The 26,341-nt window shown below is 48.3% G+C and overlaps 1 protein-coding gene across 1 annotated transcript in view; it reads right to left on the bottom strand.

Annotated features, from left to right (window-relative positions):
- EYA2 (EYA transcriptional coactivator and phosphatase 2) overlaps positions 1-26,341 on the bottom strand; it is a 209,175-nt gene that overhangs the window by 13,179 nt on the left and 169,655 nt on the right. Inside the window, exon 10 of the mRNA XM_081832260.1 lies at positions 13,448-13,565. Within this exon, the coding sequence (XP_081688386.1) occupies positions 13,448-13,565 (118 nt within the window). The remainder of the gene's footprint in view (positions 1-13,447; positions 13,566-26,341) is intronic.

Consider the following 26,341-nt stretch of genomic DNA (forward strand, 5'->3'; position numbering starts at 1 on the left):
TTTTTTTAAAGATTTTATTTATTTATTTGAGAGAGAGAGTGAGAGAGAGAAAGAGCACAAGACGGGGGAGCGGGAGAGGGAGAAGCAGACTCCCCGCCGAGCAGGGAGCCCGATGCGGGACTCGATCCCGGGACTCCAGGATCATGACCTGAGCTGAAGGCAGTCGCTTAACCAACTGAGCCACCCAGGCGCCCTGTTGCTAACACTTTCAAGGAGTACCAGTCAGGTGTTTTGCAGAATGTCTCTCAACGGGGATTCGTTGTTGTTTCTCTCATGGTTAGACTGGGGTTATGGGTTTTGGTGAGCAGGGCTGCAGAAGGAAAGTGCCATTCCCACTGCATCGTATCAAATGTGCATCCTACCAACATGACTCACCACTGCTCACGTTGACCTTGACCACCTGGCTCAGGTAATCTCCATCAGGTTCGTCTGCTAGAAGGTTACTCTCCTCTCCTTTCCATACTGTACTCTTTGAAAGGGAGTCACTATGCAAAGCTCACAGCTGGGATGGAGTATCTAAGTAAATGTTTCAGGGGGCTCCTTGGGGGGCTCAGTCGGTTAAGCATCTGACTCTTGGTTTCGGCTCGGGTCATGATCTCGGTCCTGAGATCGAGTCCTGCATCTTGCTCTGCGCTCAGTGGGAAGTCTGCTTGAGATTCTCTCTCTCCCTCTGCCCCTCCCCCATTCACGTGCACACTCTCTGAAATAAACAAAATCTTTTAAAAAAATAAATGATTCAGAATTTTCTGCATGGGAGATTTTCCTATTCCCCTCCACTTACTTATTGGTTTAATCATTATCTGTATCATTGTGGACTCATGGGCACTTTTTTAATACTTAGAATCCAACAGTATGTTCCTTTAGTAGTCAAAGTGCTCCAGCTTTGGCCACTGGGAACTCTTTCTAGGAGCTCCTGTGTCCCTTTGACATCCTCCATCACTGTAGGGTTTTTGGAGCACTTCCTTACTTTCTGGCACCGTAAGAGGCTTCCCATATATTATGTGTGTTTCTTGCCCCCAGCCCTAGAATCAGCCACTTCTCCATGGAGCCCTGGTTCCTTTTCCTGGAAAATGGTCATAGAACCCAAGATCTGGGTGCTGGGTGTGCCCAATGCTACTGGAGTGTCAGCCCTTTGAGGCTCTTTCAGGTGACAAAGTTTCCAGTTTCTTATGAAACAGTGTGTTAAAGAATGTGGCAGGCCTGAGAAATGGTACCAATTATAGTCCAGATCCCTCTTTCACCAGGGGTCCGAAACTGAAGGGCCCAGAGCGGGCCCAGGCGGAACTTAGGTAAAGAGTCACAGGGCGCGGGTGAGAGTATCTGTGGGACTGCACGAGTGTCCTGCCTGTCCTCGCCGATGACGGCCATTTGTCCGTTTGTCATGTGCTCGAGGTCCAGATTTAGTTTCCGGGTGATGCTCGTCTCATAAAATGTAGGGGGAGAGCATCTCATCTTTTTCTTTGCTTTGTAGTTTGTGCAAAATGGGATTTATCCTTTTTTCAAATGTTTGGTGGAATTCCTGTTTAACACCAGCTCAACCTGGTGCCTTTTTGAGAGTACATCCTTAACTGCCATTTCAATTTCTCACAGTCATTGGTTTATTTATTTTTAAATTTCCCCTTGGGTTAATTCTGGTAATTTAGATCTTCCTGCAAAGTGTCAACTTCATCTAGGTTTCAAGTTCATTGGCATAATATTGTACAGTATTCTCATAATTAAAAAAAATGAATTTCCCCTGAATCTATAATAATATCCATCTTTTCATTCTTGATGTAGTTTATCATCTCTACCTCTTTTTCTTTTTTTCTTGCTCATACTTGCCAAAGGCTTATCTTCCTTCGCGGTCTTTTCGATTTTCCTGTTTTTTCTAATAAGAATGTAATTTAAGGCCGGATCGTCCTTTGCTTGCATCCCGCAGGTTTGGATACTTAGCATTCCCATGATTGTTCAGTTCTGAACAGCAAGCTCAGGGACAAGTACTTATCAAAACTCGTTCTGATGAAGCTGGCGACAGCTGGGGTTTCCCCAACCTGCCCTGCTGAGGTCTGATCCCATTACTTTTTGTCCTTGGCTGCCTGGAGGCACGAGTGCAGAAGGGAAAGTGTTGACAAATTTGTTTTAGAAAAACGAGTCTCGTTACAGGCCAGATGGACTCCCTGGCCACTCCTTTTCTTTTGAGGCAGGTATATTTTTAAGTGAGATTGCTTACTGCGGCCTCTAGACTAGCCAGAGCGGGGCCTGCTCCCTGGGAGGGAAACCTGGCTGTCTCTCTTGTGTTGTCTAAATGTTTAACTTATCTGAAGAGCACCAAAGGAGCCTGGGCCGCACCGCATTAATGGCCGGTTGGGCAGGATGCCTGGGAGAGCAGTTCCGCGCTGACACGGTGAAATATTATTCTCCCCAATAGCTCCCGCAGAACCGTAAATCAGACGCTAGTCATCAGGCCTGCGCGTCAGGCAAGCAGCCTCGGCTTGCCCAGATTCCAGCCACTCCGGAGCCCCTCTAGCTCTCGAGATCCTTCCCGAAGCTCTGGCAGCTCGTCAAAACGCTCCCCCTCGGGCCCGCCTGCCTGCCTGGCCACTCCTGAATCCGGCAAGGGGTATTGCCAGCCAAAACCCTATTTAGGTCCATCTCGTTTCTTACAGAGGCCTCTATTCTTCCCTGCACTCTGCTGATCTTATGCCTTTTTCTCCTCCTCGGTTCATCTCAAAACCGTGTTGAAGTCGGCTTGGGCTGGGATTAAATTTCCACGCTGCTCTTACTATGGGCCTCAGGTTCCTCATCTGGAAAATAGAGATAAAGAACCCTCCCTTGCAGGGCTGTTGTGAGATTTCAGTGAGGAAATGCATGTGTGATGGCCGGCACAGGAGCTCAGTACATGTCAGCGCCAGGCAAGTTCACATCACGGTGCCTCAGTTTTCCCATCTCGCAGTATTTACCATCTGCGGCGGTATAAGGCCTGAATGAATGAGTGCAGGCAGGCCCTCTGGACAGCTTGCAGTCGTATCAGCTGGGGCTGGACGGTGTTTATTATTCCTAGCTGTGCCCTCCGCTCAGCTCCTGCTATGGCCCGCATCCTTCTTTCTAGAAATGCATTCAGATCCTCTATTGCTCTGCTCACCTTCCGGGTGGGGAGTGAGGGTGCTGTGCTGTCATGGTTCCTTAGGTTTCTTGTTATTTGTGTGACTTTTGTTTTGTATATACGATATGAAGATGATGTGCTAAGTCACGGAGGAGCTTCTGTCTTCTGTCTTGTACATTTATGTGGGGGGAATTTCTTTTCCTCTTGCTGCCAGACCTTGCTTGTCTTTCTCCCGACGTCCCGGCTACACCAACCCTCTCTGCTCTGTCCGTCCCTATGAACCCGTCGTCTACAGTATGTGTTGAGTCTGGATTTCCTGTGGGGAATCTTCTTTCCCAAGCCAGATGGCAACTGCTCTCCCTGGGAGCAGCAGAGCATAGTGGGTAAGTGTGTGGACGCCGGAGCCAGGCCTCCTGGGTCTGAATATTGCCACTGCCAACTGTGTGACTTCGGGCTGTTCACTTAACCTCTCTGTGCCTCAGTTTCTTCATTTGTAAAATGGGTGCTATGGACTGAATGGCTGTGTTCCCCCCCGCAATTCATATGGTGAAGCCCTGAATCCCAGGGTGGCTGTAGTTGGAGATGCAGCCTCTAAGGAGGTAAATGTTAAGGTTAAATGAGGTCGTAAGGGTGGGGCCCTGATCTAATAGGATTAGTGCCCTTCAGGGAAGGGACATCAGAGAGCCCCCTTTCTCGGTCTCTGCACACACACTGAGGTGGCCTTCTACAAGCCAGGAAGAGAGTCCTTGCAGAAACCAGATCGGCCAGCACCTCAGTCGGGGACCTGTAGCCTCCAGGACTGTGAGAAAATTCATTTCTATGGTTTAGACCACTCAGTCCGTGGTGTTCTGTTGTGGTAGCCCGAGCAGACTAAGACAAGGGGGTAACAACAATGAGGATTACACAGGTTAACACGTGCAAACCCTTCAGAACAGTGCTTGGTACAGAAGCGCTCAATAAATGTCAGCTTTGATTATGATTTTCATCATCATCATCATCACTGGAAATACAGGTTGTGTCTTACAAATTTAGGATTCTAGACTTGCACTGATAGAACTTCCTACAATGAGGTCAATGTTCTGTTCTGTCCGGTACAATAGCCACCAGCCACTGGCGTAATGTGTAATCATTTCTCCCCCTAGACACTAGTAGGAAAAAACCCGTAAGTTTAACCTTTTTTTTTTTTTTTTTCCTTTTTGGTATTCAAGTAAAAGCCGGCCGCCCGAAGCCTGGGTTGTGCTGTCCACTGCGTGATCCGGAAATCCCGAGCAGCCGGCGGACGGCTCTCAAGGGCTCAGCGCTGCGATTCTCCAGGGGGTGCGGCCGGCTTTTTGGGTGCGACGGTTCCTCCCGCGCGGGGCGGTCCACAGTGCTGGCTTGTCTGGCATTCCTGGCCCTGCCTGCTACAGGCCAGTACCTCTTCCCCTTCCTGGGACCACCGGCCGCCTCCCTCCCACTTGCAAACACACGCCCTGGCCGGATGGCCCTGCCCTGGGGGCTAGTTAAAGCACACCGATGAGGACAAGGAGGTCGCAAGCCCCCGACAGCGCTACTCCTGGAGCAGAAGTGGTACCAGCGCTCTCTCCCACAGCCTGTGCTGGCCCGGGCTCACCGCGACCTCCGTTTCACATCTTTCTCTTGCCCCAGCTGAGAGCCTTTTTGCTGGAATCTGGAAATGCTCCTAATGACACCGCCTATATATAAAATGTCAGCCACTCAACAAGGTCTAGATTTTCAAATCTATTTTTAATCAAAGTTATGGGCATCTTAAAACAGAAAGAATGAATTCTTGTTTTGAAGATTTGCATTTTTTAAGAGTGCAGGCCTTGGAGTCCAGCCAACTCCGGATTGAATCTTGGGCTTAATACTTACAGCTACTGTGAGCTTGGGCATATCCCTCATCCTCTCTAAACTTTGGTTTCTTCATCTGTAAAATGGGGGGAAAGAAACCCGATTGGCTGCACAGGGTTGTGCACAAATTCCTGGCATCTTTGCAGGGGATGATTCTATATGCACATAATGATAATGAAAATCATTATAATAAAATAATACTAATAACCATCGGTTATGTCGTGCTATTATGTTCTAGGTCCTTTATACACATTAATTCAATTAATTCTCAGAGTAATCTTATGAAGCAGGTATTATTATACCCGTTTTGCAGATGAGGACAGAGGCACAGAGAGGTTAAGTAACTCACCTGAGGTCACACAGCTTGCAGGTGCAGAGCTGGATTATGAGCCCAGGCCATCTGGTCCCAGAATCTTTGCTCTCAACCACTGCCTCATATTGCCGCTGATAAAGGCCCACTGGACAGGGGAAGTTTGCAGCCCATCCTTTGGCTTTTTGTACCCCTCAGTCATTTCAAAAAGTATCTATAGCATCCACCTCTGTGCCAGGCATTTCGGTTGGGTAGACACTTAGTAGAAATGCTTCATGCTTCCTGTGAAGCTGGCTGCACCAGCTGCCAAGGTTTCCTCCTTTACCTGCCAACGAGGGAGAGCCCAGTGGCCTCTGAAGCTGAGTGGGCCCAGGCAGTCTCAGGGGGTCCAGGAACCACCCCCTGGGGGATCTGTTCCCAGGTCTGGATCTGGACTTGCTCCTCGCACACTCCCACCTCTCAGGGTGTTTGTAAGGCTTGATGGAGACCTTTCACGGCTCCGGGTCTCCAGGGGCAGAGGACAAACGACGGTCAACCCTGCGGGTCTGGTTACAACTGGCACAATCTCCATGGTCATTGGTGAGCGCTTAGCCGGGCCAGCGCAGGGCATCCCTGTCCAGTGCAGGAGCCGTGCCCAGGAGCAGGGCTGTACACACTCCACCTCTGTCTTACAACAACCTACGAGATACGTTTTCATCCTCATTTTACAGAAGAGGCAACGGAGGCCCAGAATGTTGAAGTCACACCGTGTCTAAGGTCATTCAGCGAGTGGCAAAATGGGGTTCACACCAAAGTCTGACTTCAAGGCTGTGCTTTCGCCACCGCCTTATTCGCTGGGTGTTTTCTCTGCTTTGAATGTCATGGTTCTCTGCCAACCTTGCTTTTCCAAGCACCCCATTCATTCTGGGGTGGATCGAGGAAAGAGATCGCTCTCTGCCACAGGAAGTTCCTGCAGTCACCCAGCCTTTGGACAGGTGGAGACCGGCTTCGGCGTAAGTGCCACGGCCTCCCAGATGCGGACGGCACCTGCGGGTGCTCATGTCCCCCAGCAGGGACGAGTGTGGGGGCGGGGAACTCTCAGGACTCTGCTTTCTTCCTGCCACTGGCAACACACTGAACCAGCCCAGGGGGCAACCCTTGCTCCCCTCCACCTTACAGCCTACACCTGGGGGTTGTCTGGCCCTGGGCAGAGAGCTCTGAGGGCTCGTATTCACTCCAAAACTTCTTTTCACAAAGGAGCTGAGTTCTTTTTTTTTTTTTAATTTTTTAAAAACGATTTTATTTATTTATTTAAGAGAGAGAATGAGAGAGACAGAGAGCACACGAGAGGGGGGAGGGTCAGAGGGAGAAGCAGGCTCCCCGCGGAGCAGGGAGCCCGATGCGGAACTCGATCCCGGGACTCCAGGATCATGACCTGAGCCGAAGGCAGTCGCTTAACCAACTGAGCCACCCAGGAGCCCCAAGGAGCTGGGTTCTAATTCAGCTCCAAGTATACTTTCTTTGGCCTTCTCTTGGTTTTAAGGCTTACTATCGGGGCAAATCCTAACCCTAGGGCAATGGGATGCTCCCACTACCCTATCGAGAGATGTATACTTGTGCACATATGCATGTTACATTCAATTTCTGGGGTTCATGTACTCTTCACAGATGGAGTATGACCTGAACAATCACTCTTGAGCTGTAAGTTCTGCAAGTCAGAGTTTATCTCGAAGTTGCTGAAGTGCCTCGCTGGTACTTCTGATACGTATTTTCATTTAAGAAAGTGAAACAAGTTAATAAAAATGGGATCTGTCTGCAGGAGTATTGACTTCTGCTGTGTTGTATGTTCCCCGAACATACCAATCCGTTTCTTGCCTCTTTACCTTTGCACCTGCTGTTCCCTGGCCTGAGAATACTCTTCTCACACCTGTCTTTTTCCTGTACTTCTTTTCCAACCCCCCAGCAAATCCTTACTCTTTCTTTAATACCCAAGCACCTCCTCCTCTTTGATGCTTCCCCTGTTCCTGTCATCCCAACCAGAAGGACTGCTTAATCACCTCCTCCTTTGGGCTGCTGCTGAGCCACCTTGGGAATGTCCAGCAGAGCAGTCCTAGCCCACCTGTCCTATGATGGTGTGTTACATGTGTGTCCCTTACCAGGAGGCGGGCTCCTCAGGGAGAGGGGCCACACCTGGCTCATTTCTGTGACTAGAACCCCTGGTATATAAAAGATGGGCAGCAGAAGTTAATGGGAGGAATACAAGATGGAGGGACAGGATGGAAGGAAGAAAGAAGGAAGGCTAGGTGGATGGATGGAAGAAAGGAAGGGAAGAAGGCCAGATAGAGGGAAGGAAGCTAGGGAATGCATGGAAAGAAGGGAGATGGAAAATACATGGATGGGAAGATGGATGAATGGACAGTTGGAGGAATGAGTGTGTGTGTGTGGGGGGAAGAAAAATGGATGGATGGATGGATGGATGGATGGATGGATGGAAAAAAGGCTAAGTAGATGGTAATGATGGGCTGGAAATACAGGTGGATGGAGGGAGGGAGGGATCAAAGGATGGACAGAGGAACAAAGAATGGAAGGAAGGAAAATGGAAGGGAGGGAGAGAAAAGGAAAGAACAGATGGACGAGGTTCTGTGGAGGGAGAGAGAGAGAGGTGGGGGGGAGAGAGAGAGAACACACAAGCTAAGGCAGAGGCAGGGGAAAGAGGGAAGACTGGGAAAAGTGAGGCCAGTACTTTCTCTGACGCGGATCTGCTATGCTATTTGCACCCTGGGGCCACGTTGACTGGCATCTCCTCCCCTGCAGCCTGAGCCTGGAAGTCAAAGCCAAGAGAGCTGTGTTCCCCAGAACCTCCACTCAGCTGGGATGGAGGTGCAGGGCTAGGTCCAGCATCAGCTTTGGCCGTGACTCCTACAGCCCTTTAGGAAGTGACAGCTCGGGAGGCTCCCCACGAAAGGGCTTTCGGGGGGGGGGCGCAGTTCAGTGAGCCCTGAGGATGGTCTCCCAGGTCTTAAGCCATAGGCACATGAGTTTCAATTGAGCCCGCGCCCTGCCCTGCCACCGAGCCAACATTTCGGACGAGGGGTCCCCTGCCCCAGCTTCTAAGCAGCTCCTGCACAAAGGCGAGGTGGCCCGGAGCAGGGAGCCCGTTGGCAGTATTTATGCCCAAGCTCCAGCAGCTGGAGTCATGACCTTGCCTTATCTCTGTGTTGCGTGCACGGCTTTTGAATCATTGTGAAATCAGGAGGTGGGCAAGCTAGTTGTATTTTTCTAGCTCATAGTAAAATAAACGTCTAACGATTTAAATGCAACAGTTTGCCCTGGTACCTTGCAGCCCCCTGCCCAGCCCCAGGGCACACGCCGCACCCCTGGTGGAGAGGCCCGGTTGTGGGCACGTGCGGCGGGCCAGGCTCCGTGAGGGCAGCTTTCATCTCTCCCCCAACATCATTACACCCTGGAAGCTCTGGGCTTTTCTTCTACCTGTTGAGCAGATGAGGGAACTGAGGCTAAAGGAGAGGGAGACACTTGGCCCGGGGCACACAGCCAGGCATGGGTGGAGCCAGGACTCCAAGGCAGATGGAACGGATTAGAAGGTGCTTGCCCTAAACTCAGGACAGGTGTCCTGGAGAGCCGGAGATAAGCTGAACTTGGCACCTACCCTTGTCTCTGGATTCTTCCCCTTGAGTGCTTTCACATGGGAGGCTGGGTGCCTGACTTGACCGAACTCAGATACCCGCTTCCACCCTTGCCCGCTTTGGTCTGTTCACCGAGGGAGCCTCGGAACCTAAGTCAGCCGGTGCTCTCCTGCTTAAAACCCTCCAATGGCTTCCTGTCACCCTGAGATTATTCCAAGCCTTCGGATGGCCCAGAGCCCCATGTGATCTGCACCCAGCTCCCACTCCCACTGCCCACCACAATCCTCCCTGCTCCTGGGCCAGCCTCCCTGTTTCCGGAACCTGCCAACGTGGACCATGCCTCAGGGCCTCTGCCCTGCTCTTCTGTCCAGCACACTCCCTGCCCGGATACCCACATGGCCCACTCCCTCACCTCGTTCAGGTGTCTGCTCAAGTGTGGCACAAGCCTTACCTGGTTGTATCAAGTGAAGTTAACAGCCTCATGACCGTCTCCTCCCTGACTCGGCTGGTCTCTCTTCGGGGCACTTTATCTGACATTATATATTCAGTCATTTATGATCTGCTTCCCCAGCCGGAAGGTCAGTGCTTTGAGGGCAGGGATCCTGCCATGTATCAACTGCCACTGAATCCACAGCATCTAGCAGAGGGCCTGGCAGACGCTAAGTTTCCCCTGAATCGCTGCTGCATGCCCGAGCTTGCTCCCTTACTTAGAGATGGCACTGCATGCTCAGAGTGGAGAGGGGTCTTCTGACTTTAGCCCCTAAGACCCCACCATCCATGCAGGGGCTGGCCTCGCTGGCCTCGGGAGGCTGCCCCCTGGATTTGGACAAGGGCTCCCTGCACCAGCAAGCTAACGGTTTTTCCTTGGGTGAGTCTTAACTTCTCCATTGTGCACCACGGTTTCAGTTCTGCTGAGGTGCCCTGGGGGCTTCTGGCATGGGGGACATTTTTGAAAAACATTTAGGGAATAAAACCAAACTGGCTTCCCTGAGTAGCTCCAGCTGGGAATTAAATCCTTCGCCAGGAGGAGTGAATCCCACTTCGGGGCCAATGAGGAACAGCAGAGGGGTGAGACTGAAGACATTGCCTTGAAACACACATCAGTCCAGCGAAATGCCTGGCTCTGAGCCTCAGGTTCAACCCACGTCGATAAAGCGCCCGCTGTGTGACTTCAAACTCTTACCTCTGCCCGTTGATTCGGTATCTTTTCCGGGTGTCGCAGACACCTCAAACCCCATGTGCCCTCTACAGAAGGATGGGTTTCCCCACGCATTCCCACGTCTGCCCTGTCTGCCCATCTTGGAGCATGGCACTGTCGCCCTGGTCAGGCCAAGCCACCTCCCCGCCCCACCTCTCTCCTTTGTCCCCCCATCCAACCCATCAGGAGCCCTCTGGCTTTACCACCATCCTGAAGCCTATATCCTACCACCTTGATCCAACCCAGCTTTCTTCTCTTGCTTGGACAATTGCAATAATCTCTTTGCTGGTCTCCCAGCCTCCACCCTTCACCTCCTATTGTCCGTTCTCCACACAGCAGCCAGAGTAGTTGTTTTAAAACATAAACTAGATCAGGCAGCTTTTCCTGTTTAATGCTCCGTGGCCCCACGGCTCTCCACAGCACTTAGTATAAACTCTGATGTCCCTGACCCGTGTCTGGCTCACACTTCCCTCTCCAGACTCATTTATCCCAGTCGCCCCTGTGCTTTCACTCATTCACTACAGTCACTGTGGCCTTCACACACTTCCCACCACAGGGCCTTTGCATGTGCTGGTCCCACCTCCCTAGATCTCCACCTGGCTGGCTGCTGTCATCATTCAAGCCTTGGTTCAAGCGTCACCTCCTCAAGAGGTCTTCCCTGACTCCTTCGAGAATGCTGACCGCCCCCCTCCAAGCCTACCCCCTCTCTCCCATCACTCACTAGCACATCTCATTGTTTTATTTTCTTCACGACCTTTTCATTAAATGAACTTTTTCATTTATGGATTTGTTTGGCTGTTTACTGCTGAGGCCCTGGGGATTGAGGGTGACACAGCTGGGGTTCCTGCCCTCATGGAGCCAACATTTTAAGGAGGAGATCGTGAGACACTAAACCTACCCTGGACTTTTCAACCACAAGAGCCAATAATTTCCTTTCATTTGCTAAAGTCAGTCAGGCTTTGTCATTTGCAATCAGCCGACTCTTTATTACATTAGGCTCCATAAATACTTGCTGAATTCAATTGCCATGTTTGTTTTGTTCATTAGTTCTCTCCCTCCCTCCCTCCCTTCTCCCTCTTTTTCCCCAAGACACAAGAGGTCACTGTAAAGTGGGCCTGCACGTTGCATTTGGCTGAAGGGACAGTCCTGGGCTTGATGCTCACAGAACCCACCACGTCAATGTTCTCCTTTGTAATCAACGAGTTTCTACATAGATCCTCTCTTTGATTCCTCAAAAAGTTGAAAATAGAGCTACCCTACGACCCAGCAATTGCACTACTGGGTATTTACCCCAAAGATACAAATGTAGTGATCTGAAGGGGCACATGCACCCCAATGTTTATAGCAGCAATGTCTACAATAGCCAAACTGTGGAAGGAGCCGAGATGTCCATCAAAGATGAATGGATAAAGAAGATGTGGTATATATATATACGATGGAATACTACTCAGCCATCAAAAAAAAAGAAATCTTGCCATTTGCAACAACATGGATGGAACTGGAGGGTATTATGCTGAGCGAAATAAGTCAACCAGAGAACGACAATTATCATATGCTCTCACTCATATGTGGAATTTGAGAAACAAGACAGAGGATCATAGGGGAAGGGAGGGAAAAATAAAACAAGATGACATCACAGAGAAAGACAAACCGTAAGAGACTCAATCATAGGAAACAAACTGAGCGTTGCTGGAAGGGAGGGGGGATGGGGGGATGGGGTAACTGGGTGATGGACATTAAGGAGGGCATGTGATGGAATGAGCACTGGGTGTAAGACTGATGAATCACTGAACTCTACCCCTGAAACTAATAATACACTGTATGTTAATTGAATTTAAGATGTTGGGCAGAGAACATCAATTCCACTTCACAGATAGGAAGGCTGAGGCCCAAATGGCTTGCCTAGGCTGGACAGAACACAAGACTGATCATTTCAGCAAGGATTTCCTCCTCTGGAATTTTAGGACTGCAGACCAGAAGGGAAAACCTGTATCCCTTCCTGATGATACACACTAGTCATGCTCTGGGGCAACCAGGCCAGATCAGAATTCAGAGCCTTTGTATTTCTACTTCACAGGCTAGTCCCAGGGATTGCTGATTCCAGGAAAAAATATTCCTGCTAAGATAATCAGGACTGTTCTTTCATACACAGTATAATTTTAGATTACCTTCATTTTTCAATCTGGTAAACCAAAAATGCAAATACAATTTACAAAGCCATTAGATCCCCACATTAATCCTCTTATCAGCCAAAAAAACCCTTCTCACCTTGGGGAATGCTGCTTGCTCTTTCATCAGAGGTAAAATCATGCATTGTGTTTCCGTCCTTGCTTTGGCTACCAGGGGGCTCAGACAGATTACCTCTGAACTTCACTGCAGTAGTTGGCCTGAGCTAGATTTTTCTGGTACAGTGCCTCACCCTTATTTGTTAATTTAGCTTTCTATTCCTTCGCCTTGCTTTAATAGTTCAATTTTAAATATGTTTTCCATTTGAAATTCTTCTCAAATCTTTCTGCCACAGGCTGGGTATAAACAAAGGAGTTAAACTGATTTCTGACGTTGTCCTCCCCCCCACCCCCCTTCCTATCTCTTTTGCCACTTGCCTCAGCGCACAGGAGCAGATAGTAAATAAGCCCCAGTCCCTCGGCTTGCTCTCTGTCTTTGTAAAACATGTTTTCAGGGGAATGTAAATTGTTTTTATTTTATTTTATTTTTTTTGTTTTTAAAGATTTTTTATTTATTTATTTGACAGATAGAGATAGAGAGAGCAGGAACACAAGCAGGGGGAGTGGGAGAGGGAGAAGCAGGCTTCCCGCCGAGCAGGGAGCCCGATGCGGGGCTCGATCCCAGGACCCTGGGATCATGACCCGAGCCGAAGGCAGACGCTTAACGACTGAGCCACCCAGGCGCCCCTGTAAATTGTTTTTAAAAGCTTCCATCCTGGCCCACTGCTAATTATTACTGACCCAGGAGGATCTGTACTAATTTGCCTTAATAAACTTATTAAATAGTAAATTTCAGGAGGAAGAGACGACACAGCCTTTATTGGATTAGGGAAACTGCCAGAGCAGAGAGAAGCCCGTTGGTCGCATGGGGAAGCTGGGGAGATCAGTGGGCCAAGTGTGTTTTCAATAAACTGTCACTGGCTATGGTTTTGTGCCTTCTTGGGGGTTGTCAGCAAAAATTTCTAGCCTCCAAAGCAAAAAGGAAAAACAGAAAAGAGAAAAGGCAGCTCAGAGCGGAGAGGGGTCTTCTGACTTTAGCCCCTAAAGCCCCACCATCCATGCAGGGGCCGGCCTCGCTGGCCTCGGGAGGCTGCCCCCTGGATTTGGACAAGGGCTCTTCCCTCGAACCCAACGCAGGTCATTAAGCATGGGGACTACGACACGGAACGGGCGGGCAATGCCAAACCTCCAGGTCGTTGAAGAACAGATGCGTATCTGCAAGGTTGAAGATCATTTCTTCCATCATCAGGCCGATGCGCACCGACGTCGTGGTGTCCTGGTAGAAAGAAGGGACAGAGTCACCTGCCAGCAGGGCCTCTCTCTCCCATACCCCTACCCCCCGAAAGGCAGTCACGGACATTCCTGATGGACTCCCACGCGGTCCAGGCTGTGTCTCTGCGTGGGGTCAGGGTGATGATGCTGGATGGCTTCCGAGATTTCACTCCTAGGTGCCGCTAGTTTCTACTTGCCCTCTTTAGTACTGCAATCTCCCCCATATGCCCCTGTAACTGTGCTCAGCGTTGCCAGATCCGGGAATGGCAGCAAGAAAGGAGGGCCCCTCCCAGCCTTTCCGCTTCCAGGGAGGCCTGGAATACTACAGGGAAGTGGCGTAGACTGGGTAAAACCCACCGGGAGAGCGGACACGTTGGTTCTCTCTTCACCACAGTCTCTCTGTGGATGCTGTCATCCTCCTCCCGGTACATGCAACATCACTGTTTTCTCACAAGAGTTTTAATTATAAAAGCAAGCACACAAACAAAACCCCATTAGGGTCCCTCCGTACCCCGGAAAACTAGGCCACCATTAAAAAAGTAAAGTCATGTGAGAGTTACTGACATGAAACTAGCACCAAGATATGAAGTAGCAAAAGCAAGATGCACCACAGTGGGAGGTGTGAAACCCAACTGGGCAGTCAAAGGGTCCCTTTTCTCTCCCTCTCTCCTATACACGTGCCGTGGTAGACAACCTGTAGGAGGACGATCTGCACCGGGGGTTGGCAACTAGAGCCATGGGCCCAATCTGGCCTGCTGCCTGTTTGTGTAGGGCTCATGAGCTGGGAACGACTTTATGCACTTTTTCTTTTAAGAGAGAGAGAGAGCCCACGTGCGTGTGTGCAAGTGGGGGAAGGGGAAGAGGGAGAGAGAGTCTTTTTTTTTTTTTTTTTTTAAGATTTCATCCATTTACTTGGCAGAGAGAGACACAGCGAGAGAGGGAACACAAGCAGGGGGAGCGGGAGAGGGAGAAGCAGGCTCCCCGCCGAGCAGGGAGCCCGATGCGGGGCTCGATCCCAAGACCCCGGGACCACGACCTGAGCCGAAGGCAGACGCCTAACGACTGAGCCACCCAGGCGCCCGGGAGAGAAAATCTTTAGCGGGCTCCACACCCAGCATGGAGCTCAACGTGGGACTTGATCCCATGACCCCTGAGGTCATGACCTGAGGCAAAATCAAGAGTCAGACACTCAACTGACTGAGCCACCCAGGCACCCCGACTTTTTACATTTTTAAACAGTGTATTGTCTATGGTTGCTTTTGCACTTTGAAGGCAGAGGTCAGCATGAGCCACAGAGACCCTGTGTCCTGCAAAGCCTAAAATATTTACTCTCTGGCCCTTAGCAGGAGGAGTCTGCCAATCCCTGATATATACCCTCCCTGTTGAACTCAGATGTGACCATGTGACTTGCATTGGGTAATGATATGTGAGCAGAAGTTATGTTTCATTTCTGGTCTGGAGCTTTAAGAGCAAGTGGCTGGTCATGCTCTCTCTTCCCACTTCACGAGACTAAATGTTCCACAGAAAAGATAATGTGGGTCAGAGCTGCGACAGACCAGAAGGGGCATGTACCATAAAAGAGAAGTAGATGACATTTGGGGGATGTTTGTTACTGCAGCATAACCTCACCTAACCTAACTAATACACATGAAAAATACTTGGCACAATGGTTCTCAATTCTGGCTGCACACTATAATGATTGGGGGCATGTTAAAAATCTTGATGCTCAGACCCTCCCCCAGGCCGATAAAATCAGAATTTCTGAGGATAGGATCCAGGCATCAGGAATTTTGAACTCTCTCCACCCACCCAGTTTCAATGTGCAGTCAAGGTTAAGAACCACTGGTCTAAAAGGATATACAACACTTAGTAATATTCCAGGTTAATATCCATTAAATGCTTTCTCTGTGCCACTGTACAAATTAACTTAATTCATTTAATTCCCACAAAGACTTATGAGTTGAACGTGATTATTTTCCCATTTTACAGATGAGAAAACTGAGACTGAAAATGGTTAGGTAACTTGCTCAAGGCCCTGCAGCTGGTGCGTGCTGGGATTTGAACCCAGGTCGTGTGGCCCCAGAGCAGCATTGCTTGTGTGGAGGCCTTGGAGGGGCTGGAGTGGCAGGAGGCGTGAAGGGGACCTGCTTGAATTTTTCACGGACAGGCTGTCTTACTTCTAATATAAAAACAAATAATTAATGACATAAACCCTTTCTGACCCTGAAAAAAAAAAAAGGAAAAAAAAATGTAGCTGGTGATCTCAGCTTCACACACACGACTGTGAAGAATCAAGCCCAGGAACACAGCCATTAGGTGAAACACCTCATTAGGACCCCAAAAGCCAAAGCTTAGCACTCCAGGTCCTGGCTGGAAGGCGGCAGGGTAGAGTACTCAGTGAAAAATGAAGAAAAAATGAGGAAAGAAAGCGTTTCAGGGCCAGGCTGGGAATCGGTGTGTGACCTGGGAAAGGGTTTTGGGGGGTGTTTCCACACATTACTCACCCCCAAACCACTTCACCCCTGCATGATTGCACGTTACTTCTTGGCGAGGCCGTGCACCTAACGACAGATGAGCAGCCCTCTGTGTGCTAGACAAGAGCAAGAAGCTGCCGTCCACACTCATCTGCTGAAAGGATTTATGTAGAAAAATGTCAACTCCCAGGCCAGTGCATAAAACAGGAAAAGCACTTATTGTATATAGAATGGTCTGTCTGTGAAAAGTATTTTGTGTAGCTAGAAGAAGACAAATACTCAATACTGATACAGTTGAAATTACATCTTATCGATACTGGCAGGATGTGGGGAGGAAGTCTGCATGTGTGTGATGGGGGCCAGGCAAGGGAAGAGAGCTACATTCTCATCTTCTAGTTTGGGAAGCCAGGGAGCATGCCTAAAATGGAAAAAAAAATCAAGAAATAATAACATAATCAGGTTACTTAGAAATTTGGAGGTAAGTACCAAAAGAATCAGCAAGAGTTGAAAGTTGTTGCCTGTGGGCAGAAAGAAAGGGTTTGTGTGGGGTCCACTGGGGACTGCTGTTTCTCTTAATACTTTCTTTTGTAGAACTATGAGTTTTAAAGTATATGCATGTATTTCCTGGATTAAAAGAAAGCTAAATTAAAAATAAAAGGGAACATACTGAGTAATTCCACTTCCCATTATCTATTCTAGAGAAAAACCCATGCAGATGAACAAGGGCCATGTAAAAAGATGTTCATTACAGAACTGTTTGTAAATACCAAAGACTAAATAGTTTAGCTGTCCAGCCAAAGGTTACTAGAGAAATAAAATGCAGTATATTCGTTTGGTGGAAAACTAAATTCAGTTGAAAGAAATGAAGTACATCTCTCCATGTATTAGTATGGACATGTCAAAAAAAATAGTATCGAGTGAAATTGTTTTCTGAAAGTTATATACTGCATGTTATTGGCATTTACTAAAAACACATACCATGTTACTACATATTTTCCATAGACACTTATATATTTATAAATTTCTGAAAGGATATACCTAGAGTAAAAACAGTAATTACTTCTGGAAGGCAGAGAGGTGGGGACAGGAATTAGAGGTAAAGATGAAAGTGAACTTTAGCACAAGCTAGAATTTTTTTTTTTTTTAAAGATTTTATTTATTTGACAGAGAGATAGAGCCAGAGAACACAGGGGAGGGAATGGGAGAGGGACAGGGAGAAGCAGGCTCTGCACTGAGCAAGGAGCCCAATGTGGGGCTCGATCCCAGCCCCTGGGATCATGACCTGAGCCGAAGGCAGATGCTTAACCATCTGAGCCACCCAGGCGCCCCCAAGCTAGAATATTCTAAAATGTTTTGAAAGAGAAGGGATTCAATACTTACCATATAATTAAAAATTAAAACAAAATTTTGAGGCGCCTGTCTGGCTCAGTTGGTGGAGTGTGAGACTCTTGATCTCCGGGTTGTATGTTGGCGCCCCATGCTGGGTGTAGAGATTACTTAAAAACAAAATCTTTTAAAAAAATTCAAACAAAAATTGAAAGACGCCCAGATGCTTCTGAGGAGAACCTTTAGAATACCCATCTACTCCTTGAGAATTCTCATTGTTTCAGGTTTTCCTAAAATCTGCCTGCATGCTGGGTGGAGATTGTTCTGAACTCCACAAGTGGGACCTCTTTTCAAGGAATTTGATAAAAACTAGCTGTAAGAGGTGGAAAAGTCTAGAATAACCCAACTGTCCCAGGAGTTAAGTAACAGAGTGTGACCCTGAGCCAGACCACTTTATCCAAGTAGAAAATGTTTTTCCAGGATTGCAAAGACTGAGGAACTAAGAATGAAAACACACACACACACAAAGGGGTGGAGACTCAGCAGTAATTAACGTGAAACCCATCCCGAGTGAGGGCAAGAGGGAAGCCACCGGTTTTGTCTCATGCTGCATGCCGAATCCACTCCTAATACACTCCACAAACACACCACCTTGGTCTGTTGGCTTCAGTCACTCTGGGCAGCTCGGAGGGGGATCCTTTTCTGATCTAGCACGTCTCCCTGTCAAATAAAGCCTAACACAGGGAAGCCTTCGCGCCATGTTCTTCAGCTAAAAACAGACCACTAACCCATTCAAACCCACTCTGACCCCTCTACCACCCGAGATTGCGGTGAGGTTTATGTAACAGGCACCCCACAAGTGCTGTCATTGTCTAAAGCTCCCAGGCCACGTCCTCAAACCCTTACGCAAAGAACCTGCGTCTGTAAACCCAGCAGGAACATCCCAAACCAGGTGGTACCTTACGAAAACCACCTCTTAATCACAACATCCTCTTTGGATTAAAAAAACATCAGCCTTGTTTAGGTTCATTTCCTAAACAAGCAACAGCAGACACAGATTGTTTTTAACAAATGATCAATTTAAACCAGAAGGGAGAACTGAGAAAAGGGATTTTTTTTTTCCCCCCCAAAACAAGCTTCAATTTGTAACTTGTCCACCAAAGGACCGTGCTGGGGGCGGGTAGGGTTGGGTGGATGGAAGGTCATCTTTGTTTGACTTGAGAGTTTGGGGGTGGTTCTCTCCCAGAGAGGGGACAAATCAAAGGCACTGCAGATTTTTTCAACGTGTTCTAATGATCCCCCCCCATATTGGCGTGGCCGGCTGGGCTGTGCGCGCGTTCATTCAGGAGGTGGATGCGGAGGCTCCGAGCTTTGGCACCCTGCCTCGGGGCGGATGCTGTGGGCCTGGACGCAGCTCTGCAATCTAGTTATTATGCATTCTTGGTGAAGTTCTCTAACAAGAGGTGGATGGTGGGGACTTTCTCCACATGGGCTGCTCTAAGATCTGCCCTGTGGATCAGTAATTCAGTTGTCTTGTGCCGCACGGTTGTATCTCCTAGATCGACGGGATAGGGTAAGAGCATGAAAACAAAAGTCTTTCCTCATAGGAAGTTAATCTGATGTCACACAAACTCGAATGAAGAAAACGGCATACGGATTCTTGGAGGTTTCCAATTCTGACCACAAAACGTTACTCGGGTTAATTAAGACGACGGGCTGTTTAATACCAAGTCTCCATTGTGCCCAAATTTACAAGCTCCCCATTTTAAGCCATATTCTTGGAGGTCTACTTCCCAACCCCTATTGATTAGGAGGCAACATTTTCATTTCAAAAGGAGTCCAAGTTTTTACCAGTTGTTTAAATGAGTAACTCTACCTGTCCACTATAGAAATCCCCTCTCTGAGCTTACCCTGTTTTCTGTTTTTAAGCATGTAGCGCTTTGGTTGTAGATGGTTTCAATGCATGTTTCGTTCAAAGAAGTGAGATCCACACACTATTTATTCAACATCACAACAACCCTTTGAACAAAAGGAAGGCACGTCCTAATCTTATCCTGAAACCTTAGGTGACTGGGGGCCTTTGGGTTCTTTCACAGCTGGTTGAGTAATAATACTAATATCTAATTTTTGAGTGCTTTGGAGTAGAGGTTAAGAGAATGGGCTCTCAGCCAGACTGCTTATGACCAAGGCCAGTTCCACCTCTTACCAGCTAGATGACCTTGTACAAGTTGGCTTAACTTCTGCATGCCTCAGTTTGTCATCTGTAAAATGGGGTTACTTACCACACAGGTTGTTGTAAAGATCAGATGGCTTTTTCAAAGTGCTGGTTATAATCGCGTAAGTGAAAGTTTACTTTAATGGCCAGCATTACAAAAGAAAAAAAAAAATGGAAGAAATACAAGAGAATCTGTGGCCTGCTGTCTGTTTTTGTAAATAAAGTTTTATTGGAACACAGCGAGGCCCATTTGTTCTTAATGTTCATGGCTGCTTTTGCACTACAATGGCAGAGCTGGTAGTCACTACAGAGCCTAGCCTAAGTCTAAAGTATTTATTATCCCTTTATTTTTTAAAAAAAGATTTATTTATTTATTTATTTATTTATTTGAGATAGACGGTGAGAGCATGAGCGGGGGGCAGGGGCGGAGAGGGGCAGAGGGAGAAGCAGGCTCTCCACTGAGCAGGGAACCCAATGTGGGGCTCAATCCCAGGGCTCTGGGATCACTACCTGAGCCAAAGGCAGACGCTCAAGCGACTGAGCCATCCAGGCGCCCCTTATTATCCCTTTATAGAAAAAGTTTGCCAATCCCTAGAATAGATGGCAAATACCAGAGTATGTCACATACAGTAATGGTGAACTTCTATTTCAGTTGGGGTGTGTTAAGTTTGTGTGTATTTGAGACAGAGGGAGGGTTGTGGGGGGAGAGATGGGTCATGGTATAAAATGTGTTTCTTCCTGAGGCAGCTTTGGGACTAGAACTCAGGTCTGATCTGACACCAGATTCCACAATCCTCTGGTTATGTCATAATGCCTGTTATAGCGTCTCTGCTCTGAGGCAATGTCTGCCTTCCATGACTCAGCTGCGTGACTGGAAAGAAGTGTGATGTCTCCCCTGGACTATCCAGATGGACCGGGCCCAGTATCTGGTGGTCTCCACATAAGCTGAGCCATTCAGCTGGTTTCCTGTGGGGTCCCTGCTGTGAAGATTTGGAGGCTGTCCGGAAAGGGTTAACTGGGCAGGCCTGGGTTGCTCGAACCCTGTGCATTCCTAAGCAGGTCAGTCTTCCAGACTGGTCCTTGGCTCCTGGTAGATGAGCCTTGGGCCGCGCAACGCCAGTTGATCAGATGGTTTCTGCTAACAGTGGGATTCTGGAGAGTGCCTGTTTTTGTTCTGGGGGCTGGAGTCTGAGTAGCTGAGGTGCTGTGTGCCTATAGCATGGAGCCCAATAAGATCCTGGACCCCGGGGCTCAGGTGAGCTCCACTGGTTGGTCACACCCGACATGCGTTGTCACATCAGTCCCAGCAGAATTTAGAGGAACATCTGTGCTCCACCGGGAGAGGATTCTGGAAGCTGGTGCCTACTTTCTCCCGGATCTTATTCCATGTGCCTTTTCCCTTTGCTGATTTTAACCTGTGGCCTTTCACTGTAATAAACACTGTGAACATAATAGCTCTTCTGAGTCCTGTGGGTCCTTCTAGCAGCTCATCAAGCCTGAGGGTGGTCTTGAGGGCCCCTGACACGGGGTCTTTATTAGACACTTTGAAAAAACACCAACTGGTGAGAAAAAGGGGCAGCGGCGTGATATTGTGGAGCCACCTAATCTCTCTGGGAACGAACTTTCAAGTCTGTAAATAAGCAGTTATTAATTTTTAGTACAAATAATAGCCATTATTGGCCTCCCAGGATGATTTCATAACCCAGGCCTGGCCAGAACCATAGTGACTGGTTCCCGGATGGTCATGTGGCCAGTGGGAGCCCCTGAGAGTCGGCGCTAGGACATTAGCTGTAACCGGTGGGAAAGCAGCAGCTTCTTACCCCCGGCGTGGCTAAGCTGGTAGAACCTCCGCCGGAGGATGCTGGCAGTTGCCTCTGTCACCACACGGGTGGAGCCTCCCTCACGGCTTCATACACAATAATTTGGGGACTGGATCCCACTGTTCCTGAAGTCTCCTTCTGGACACATTGGTCATTAAGAGCAGATACATTTTCCTTTTTGGCTTAAACTAATGTGTGTTGAGTTTTTGTCACTTATAACCTAAAATTCTTGACTCCGCTTTGCCATCTCCCCGTGTCTGTGCAAAACCGGGTGTTTCCAACATTGCCAATGTCCAGTGGGCAAGCTCAAGTGCTTCTACACATCTTAACAACGACCAAGTTTTGCCAGGCGGCACTTTAGAAAGACTGAATGTCTTGTCTTCTGATGGCACCTCTTAACAGCCTTTCCCCAAGGTGATATAAACCAAGATCTGGGATATTATCTGGTCTGAGAGCACTAATCTCTCTTTCACACAAGCACTGTCTAATGAGGCAACTGGCTTCCTGCAAATGACCACCACAAACTGCTTCCACCTTCGAGGGTGTGCATGCAAGTGGCCACAGGCAAGCAGCTCCATGAAGCAAAAATCACTGAGAGCATCAATCATGGAGTTAGTGGGACCCGAGTTCAAATCCTGGGGGCTGCCATTCCCCAAGGACCTGACCTTGCATGAGATGTTCATACTTCCTGGGCCTCAGTTTCCTCATCTAATACAATCAGTGGATCCCTCCCAGGAATCCTGGAGGATAATGCATGTGTGATGACCTGCTCCTGGTGTTAGGTATTATTAGCAAAAAGTGGCAGGGTCCAGAATCTTCCATTAGAAAACTTTCCCTGCTTGGAAATTCCCGTGCAGTAGTTTAACCTGGTATTTTCCAAACCATGGCCATACTCATTACACCTTTGTAAGTTCTGTCCCACCGCAGGGCAACTGGGCTAACTTAACATTTTCCTTTAATTCAGCTACCTGTCCCTGCTTTTTAACTTAAACGCATGTAGTTGAGAAACAAGCTTGTTATCACGACATAAATGGCAATCTGTTCCACTCACTGTACCTGGAAGGTAGGCACGAAGATAAGCAGAGGTGTTAGGTCCCCGGGGCCGCCTTTTTCAGCTGCTGGAGGCCACCTACATGCCCGGTGCCTCCACTTCAACTCCTTCCTTCTGTCCTCCCATCTCTTACTGCGCCCTCTGATCTCCTGCCTCCCTCTTGTGAGTACCCTCGTGATTATAATGGGGCCACTTAATCACATCTGCCATAGCATGTAAGAGTCACAGGTCCTGGGGACTGGACGTGGACATCTCTCAGGGGCCACTGGTCTGCCTTCCACATCAGGCAAGGATGAAATTACAAAATGCTGCTCTTCTGGGCACATCATCTCCTGTACTAGGTTTTAAGGCAGTGGTTCTCAGCAGAGGTGGCCCATCCTCCTAGAGGGTAGTCTGGCGGTTTTGGTGGTCATAATAATTGGCTGGGGGGGGGGTAGTGGTACTTGGGAGTGTGTGATAGGAAATATATATTTGGTTTTTGTCCCCTTTCCTGGCACAGAGTTCCTAAAACCCTGGAATTTCCTAAGTGATGAGAGCGCTAACAGTGAACTAGGTGTCTCGTTATTCAGAACAAGCCCTTTTGGACCACAGTGAGTTTATGTTAATGAGGTGACTTTTGAAAAGCCCCTAAAGGGATGCCTGGGCGGCTCAGTTGGTTAAAGGTCTGCCTTCGGCTCAGGTCATGATCCTGGGGTCCTGGGATCAAGCCCCGCACTGGGCTCCCTGCTCAGCGGGGAGCCTGCTTCTCCCTCTCCTGCTGCCCCTGCTTGTGCTCTCTCTCTCTGTGTCAAATAAATAAACAAACAAATAAATAAATTAAATAAAATAAAAAAGCCCCTAAAGATGGGGCCTAGTTGCCAGGAAAACCAACAAGGGATTACAGGGCTGGACCTTTCAGTCCCATTCCCCGACCTCCAAGGAGAGGAGTGGGGCTGGAGGTTGAGTTCACTCACCAATGGCCAATGATTGAACCAATCATGCTGATGTGCTATAAAAACCCAGTTCTTCTACTCATACAGAATGGCTCTGGATTTTCCTCTCTTAAATGCAAATCTTTTAAATGAGAAGCAGATACACGTTTCAGGTTCCTTCACTGTGTCTCCTATTGTGGTCAGGCCTGGGTATTTACATATTGAAATACATACTAAAATGTTTTTTCTTTTCATTATGTTACATTCAAGAGATTATATTCTTTTTTTTTTTTTTTAAAGTCGTGAGTGGGTGGGCTGTATTATTTAGATTTTCATTTCAGGGTAGTAAATAGGGCATTTTAAGTTATTTATTTTAAAAGAGGCTTTTGAAAAATTAAAAAAATAAAAAGGGGCTTTGGATGGGGTGATCAAGTTGAAATCTGCTTTAGGAAAATCTGGCAGTGAAGCGGTGACTCAAATCCTGATGCCAAGGGCAACCATGCTGTCCACTGTCCCCTACCGAGATAGGGAAGCAGAAGAGACTCCATTTTAGAAAGGCTCCACTCTGTTGTTTCTCTGCTAGGCCCTGTTTACTCCTCTTCTACATTTCACCTTGCATCTGAGTCAACCAAAGAAGCGATGTCCCCGTCTCAAGGGGGAAACAAGAAAGTGAATTGTTCTCGGAGTTTCGTCCTAGACCTTCAAACACCTGATAATATCTAAGAAGAACCGGATTCCCGAGCTCGAGGACACTAGTTTCGAACAAATCTCTTTCTCGACCCTGGCCTCAACACCCCTGCCTTCGGTGGTTTATGGAATAACACCTATTGTTCACCTGACTCTCGTGCCTTTGATGGGACCCTACCCTGGATTCCTGAGGGAACATCTACCCCAGACCCCGTTCCAATGTAAACCCCTAACCCCAAGCTGCGGGGAGCCTCACCTCTCCTTTTTGGAGTCTCTCAGACACTCTGCTATACTCTATCACTCACACTATTCAGTCAACTCTGCTCTGTCTCCGGGCTGTATTTGATTTCTATCTGCACAAAGCCAAGAACTCTCTTGGCTGGTCCTGCCGGATGCCCTCTGGATCCTCCGAATGTTCTGTGTCACTATAGTGTGCTTCGTGGCGGGAAACTCTCTGGCTGGGGGTGGGAGGGAGCAGAGCCCATGCGGCTGCAGCTCACAAAAGCACCTGTCGGCCCCAGGACGTCACTCTGTCCTTTTTTTTTTTTTTAAAGATTTCATTTATTTATTTGAGACAGAGAGAATGAGAGAGACAGAGAGCACATGAGAGGGGGGAGGGTCAGAGGGAGAAGCAGGCTCCCCGCCGAGCAGGGAGCCTGATGCGGGACTCGATCCCAGGACTCCAGGATCATGACCTGAGCCGAAGGCAGTCGCTTAACCAACTGAGCCACCCAGGCGCCCCACGTCACTCTGTCCTTATGCCTCAATTTCCCCAATCTCTTCAAAAGCGAGGGATTAAGAGACACTTCCTCCAAATAATACTACTCTTTATTAGAGCTCTCCTGGTTTTTGAGTGCCTGCTATGTGCTGAGACCCACGCTTAGTGCTTTACCTTATTTCCCAGGGGCCTTTAGTCCCTCACCAAGAGAAGGAGGTGTGAGGGAGGAAGAGAACAAGTGCATCTGTTGCTAGGCTACCTATATAGACAGCTTCCCCTCTCCCCCAGATCTGGGGTCTATGAAGCAGCCAGAGTGCCCTTTTTAAGACAAAAATCACAGCTGTTTTTCCTCATTTAAAATCCACTAACTTCCCCTGGCCCTCTGACGAAAGCTAACATCTCTTAGTGGCCACCATCTACTTCTCTCCAATCCACCTATCTGCTCTCTGAACTTGCCAAACCCGCTCCTGCCTCAGGGCCTTTGCACTTGCTGTTCCCTCTGCCTGGAATTTCCTTTCCCCAGGTGCTTTCATGGCTGGCTCCTTCATGACATTCAGTTCCCACTTTCAGCACCAGACAGGCCTTCTCCGATCATTCCATCTAACCCTGATGCCAACCATGCTCACTCTACATCCCTTACCCTGGTACAGGTTTTAACAGCATTTATCACGATCTGAAACGATCTTTCTTACTTATGATTTTTGGTGCTTCCAGAAGGCAAGCTCTGTGAGAGCTACTCCTATGGCCCCCGAGCCTGGAACACAGCCCAGTAAACAGCAGGAGCTCAGGTGAGTATTTTTTAAACGAATGTATGAGTTTATGTGAGCTTTACATACATTACCAGATTTCCTCCTCAAATCCTTTTTCCTGTTTTACAGAGAAATCAAGATGTAAAGCAATGAAGTGACTTGTCCAGGGTCACCCTGCTAATAAGCGGCAGAGCTGGGCTTCAAACTCCTATCTGACTAAGAAACCAAAATCTTACCCACTTTACTCATGGACTATGTCTTCACAGGAACTAAGAGCATAAAGTATTTTATTCAGGAGAAGAGGCTTAAGGCAGATTATAATCAGGTTTTTCTTTCTGTAAATGCCTGATTTAGAACTGTTGATGTCTACTTTTAATGAAATAAATGGTTCATTTAATTAAATTACACTCGCAAAGTTGGGAGAAATGACAAGCAGCTGCTTTGTACAAATCAGCCCCGCCTCTTTCCTCAGGTCTCAGGCTGGCTTGCCTTTCTAATAACTGCTGGGCTTCAGAGAGGATAAAAGGAGGGCCCAGGGGTGGGAAAGGATCTCCCCTTATTGCCTCTGAGCATTTGTGTCTTTCATTTCCTGGACTTGATATGGAAAAGCTAAGTTCCCTGGTAAATCCCTCATTTCTCAGCTGCCCTCCTCTCCGCCCCCAAGGCCAGGCTGCGGGAACCAGACACCTTGGCTGAGAGTGGAAATCAGATCACATTAGCCGCCCCTGCAGGGCTCCGAATCCTTTTTTTGCCCCCAGCTTTTCCTCCCATTTACTGGCAGCCCATAACTTTTTAGGATGTCATTTAGGAGTCAAAAAGGAGATGTGCT

Source organism: Leptonychotes weddellii, chromosome 10 (assembly GCF_054177405.1).
Source record: "Leptonychotes weddellii isolate Sample4059 chromosome 10, ASM5417740v2, whole genome shotgun sequence".
Lineage (NCBI taxonomy): Eukaryota > Metazoa > Chordata > Mammalia > Carnivora > Phocidae > Leptonychotes > Leptonychotes weddellii.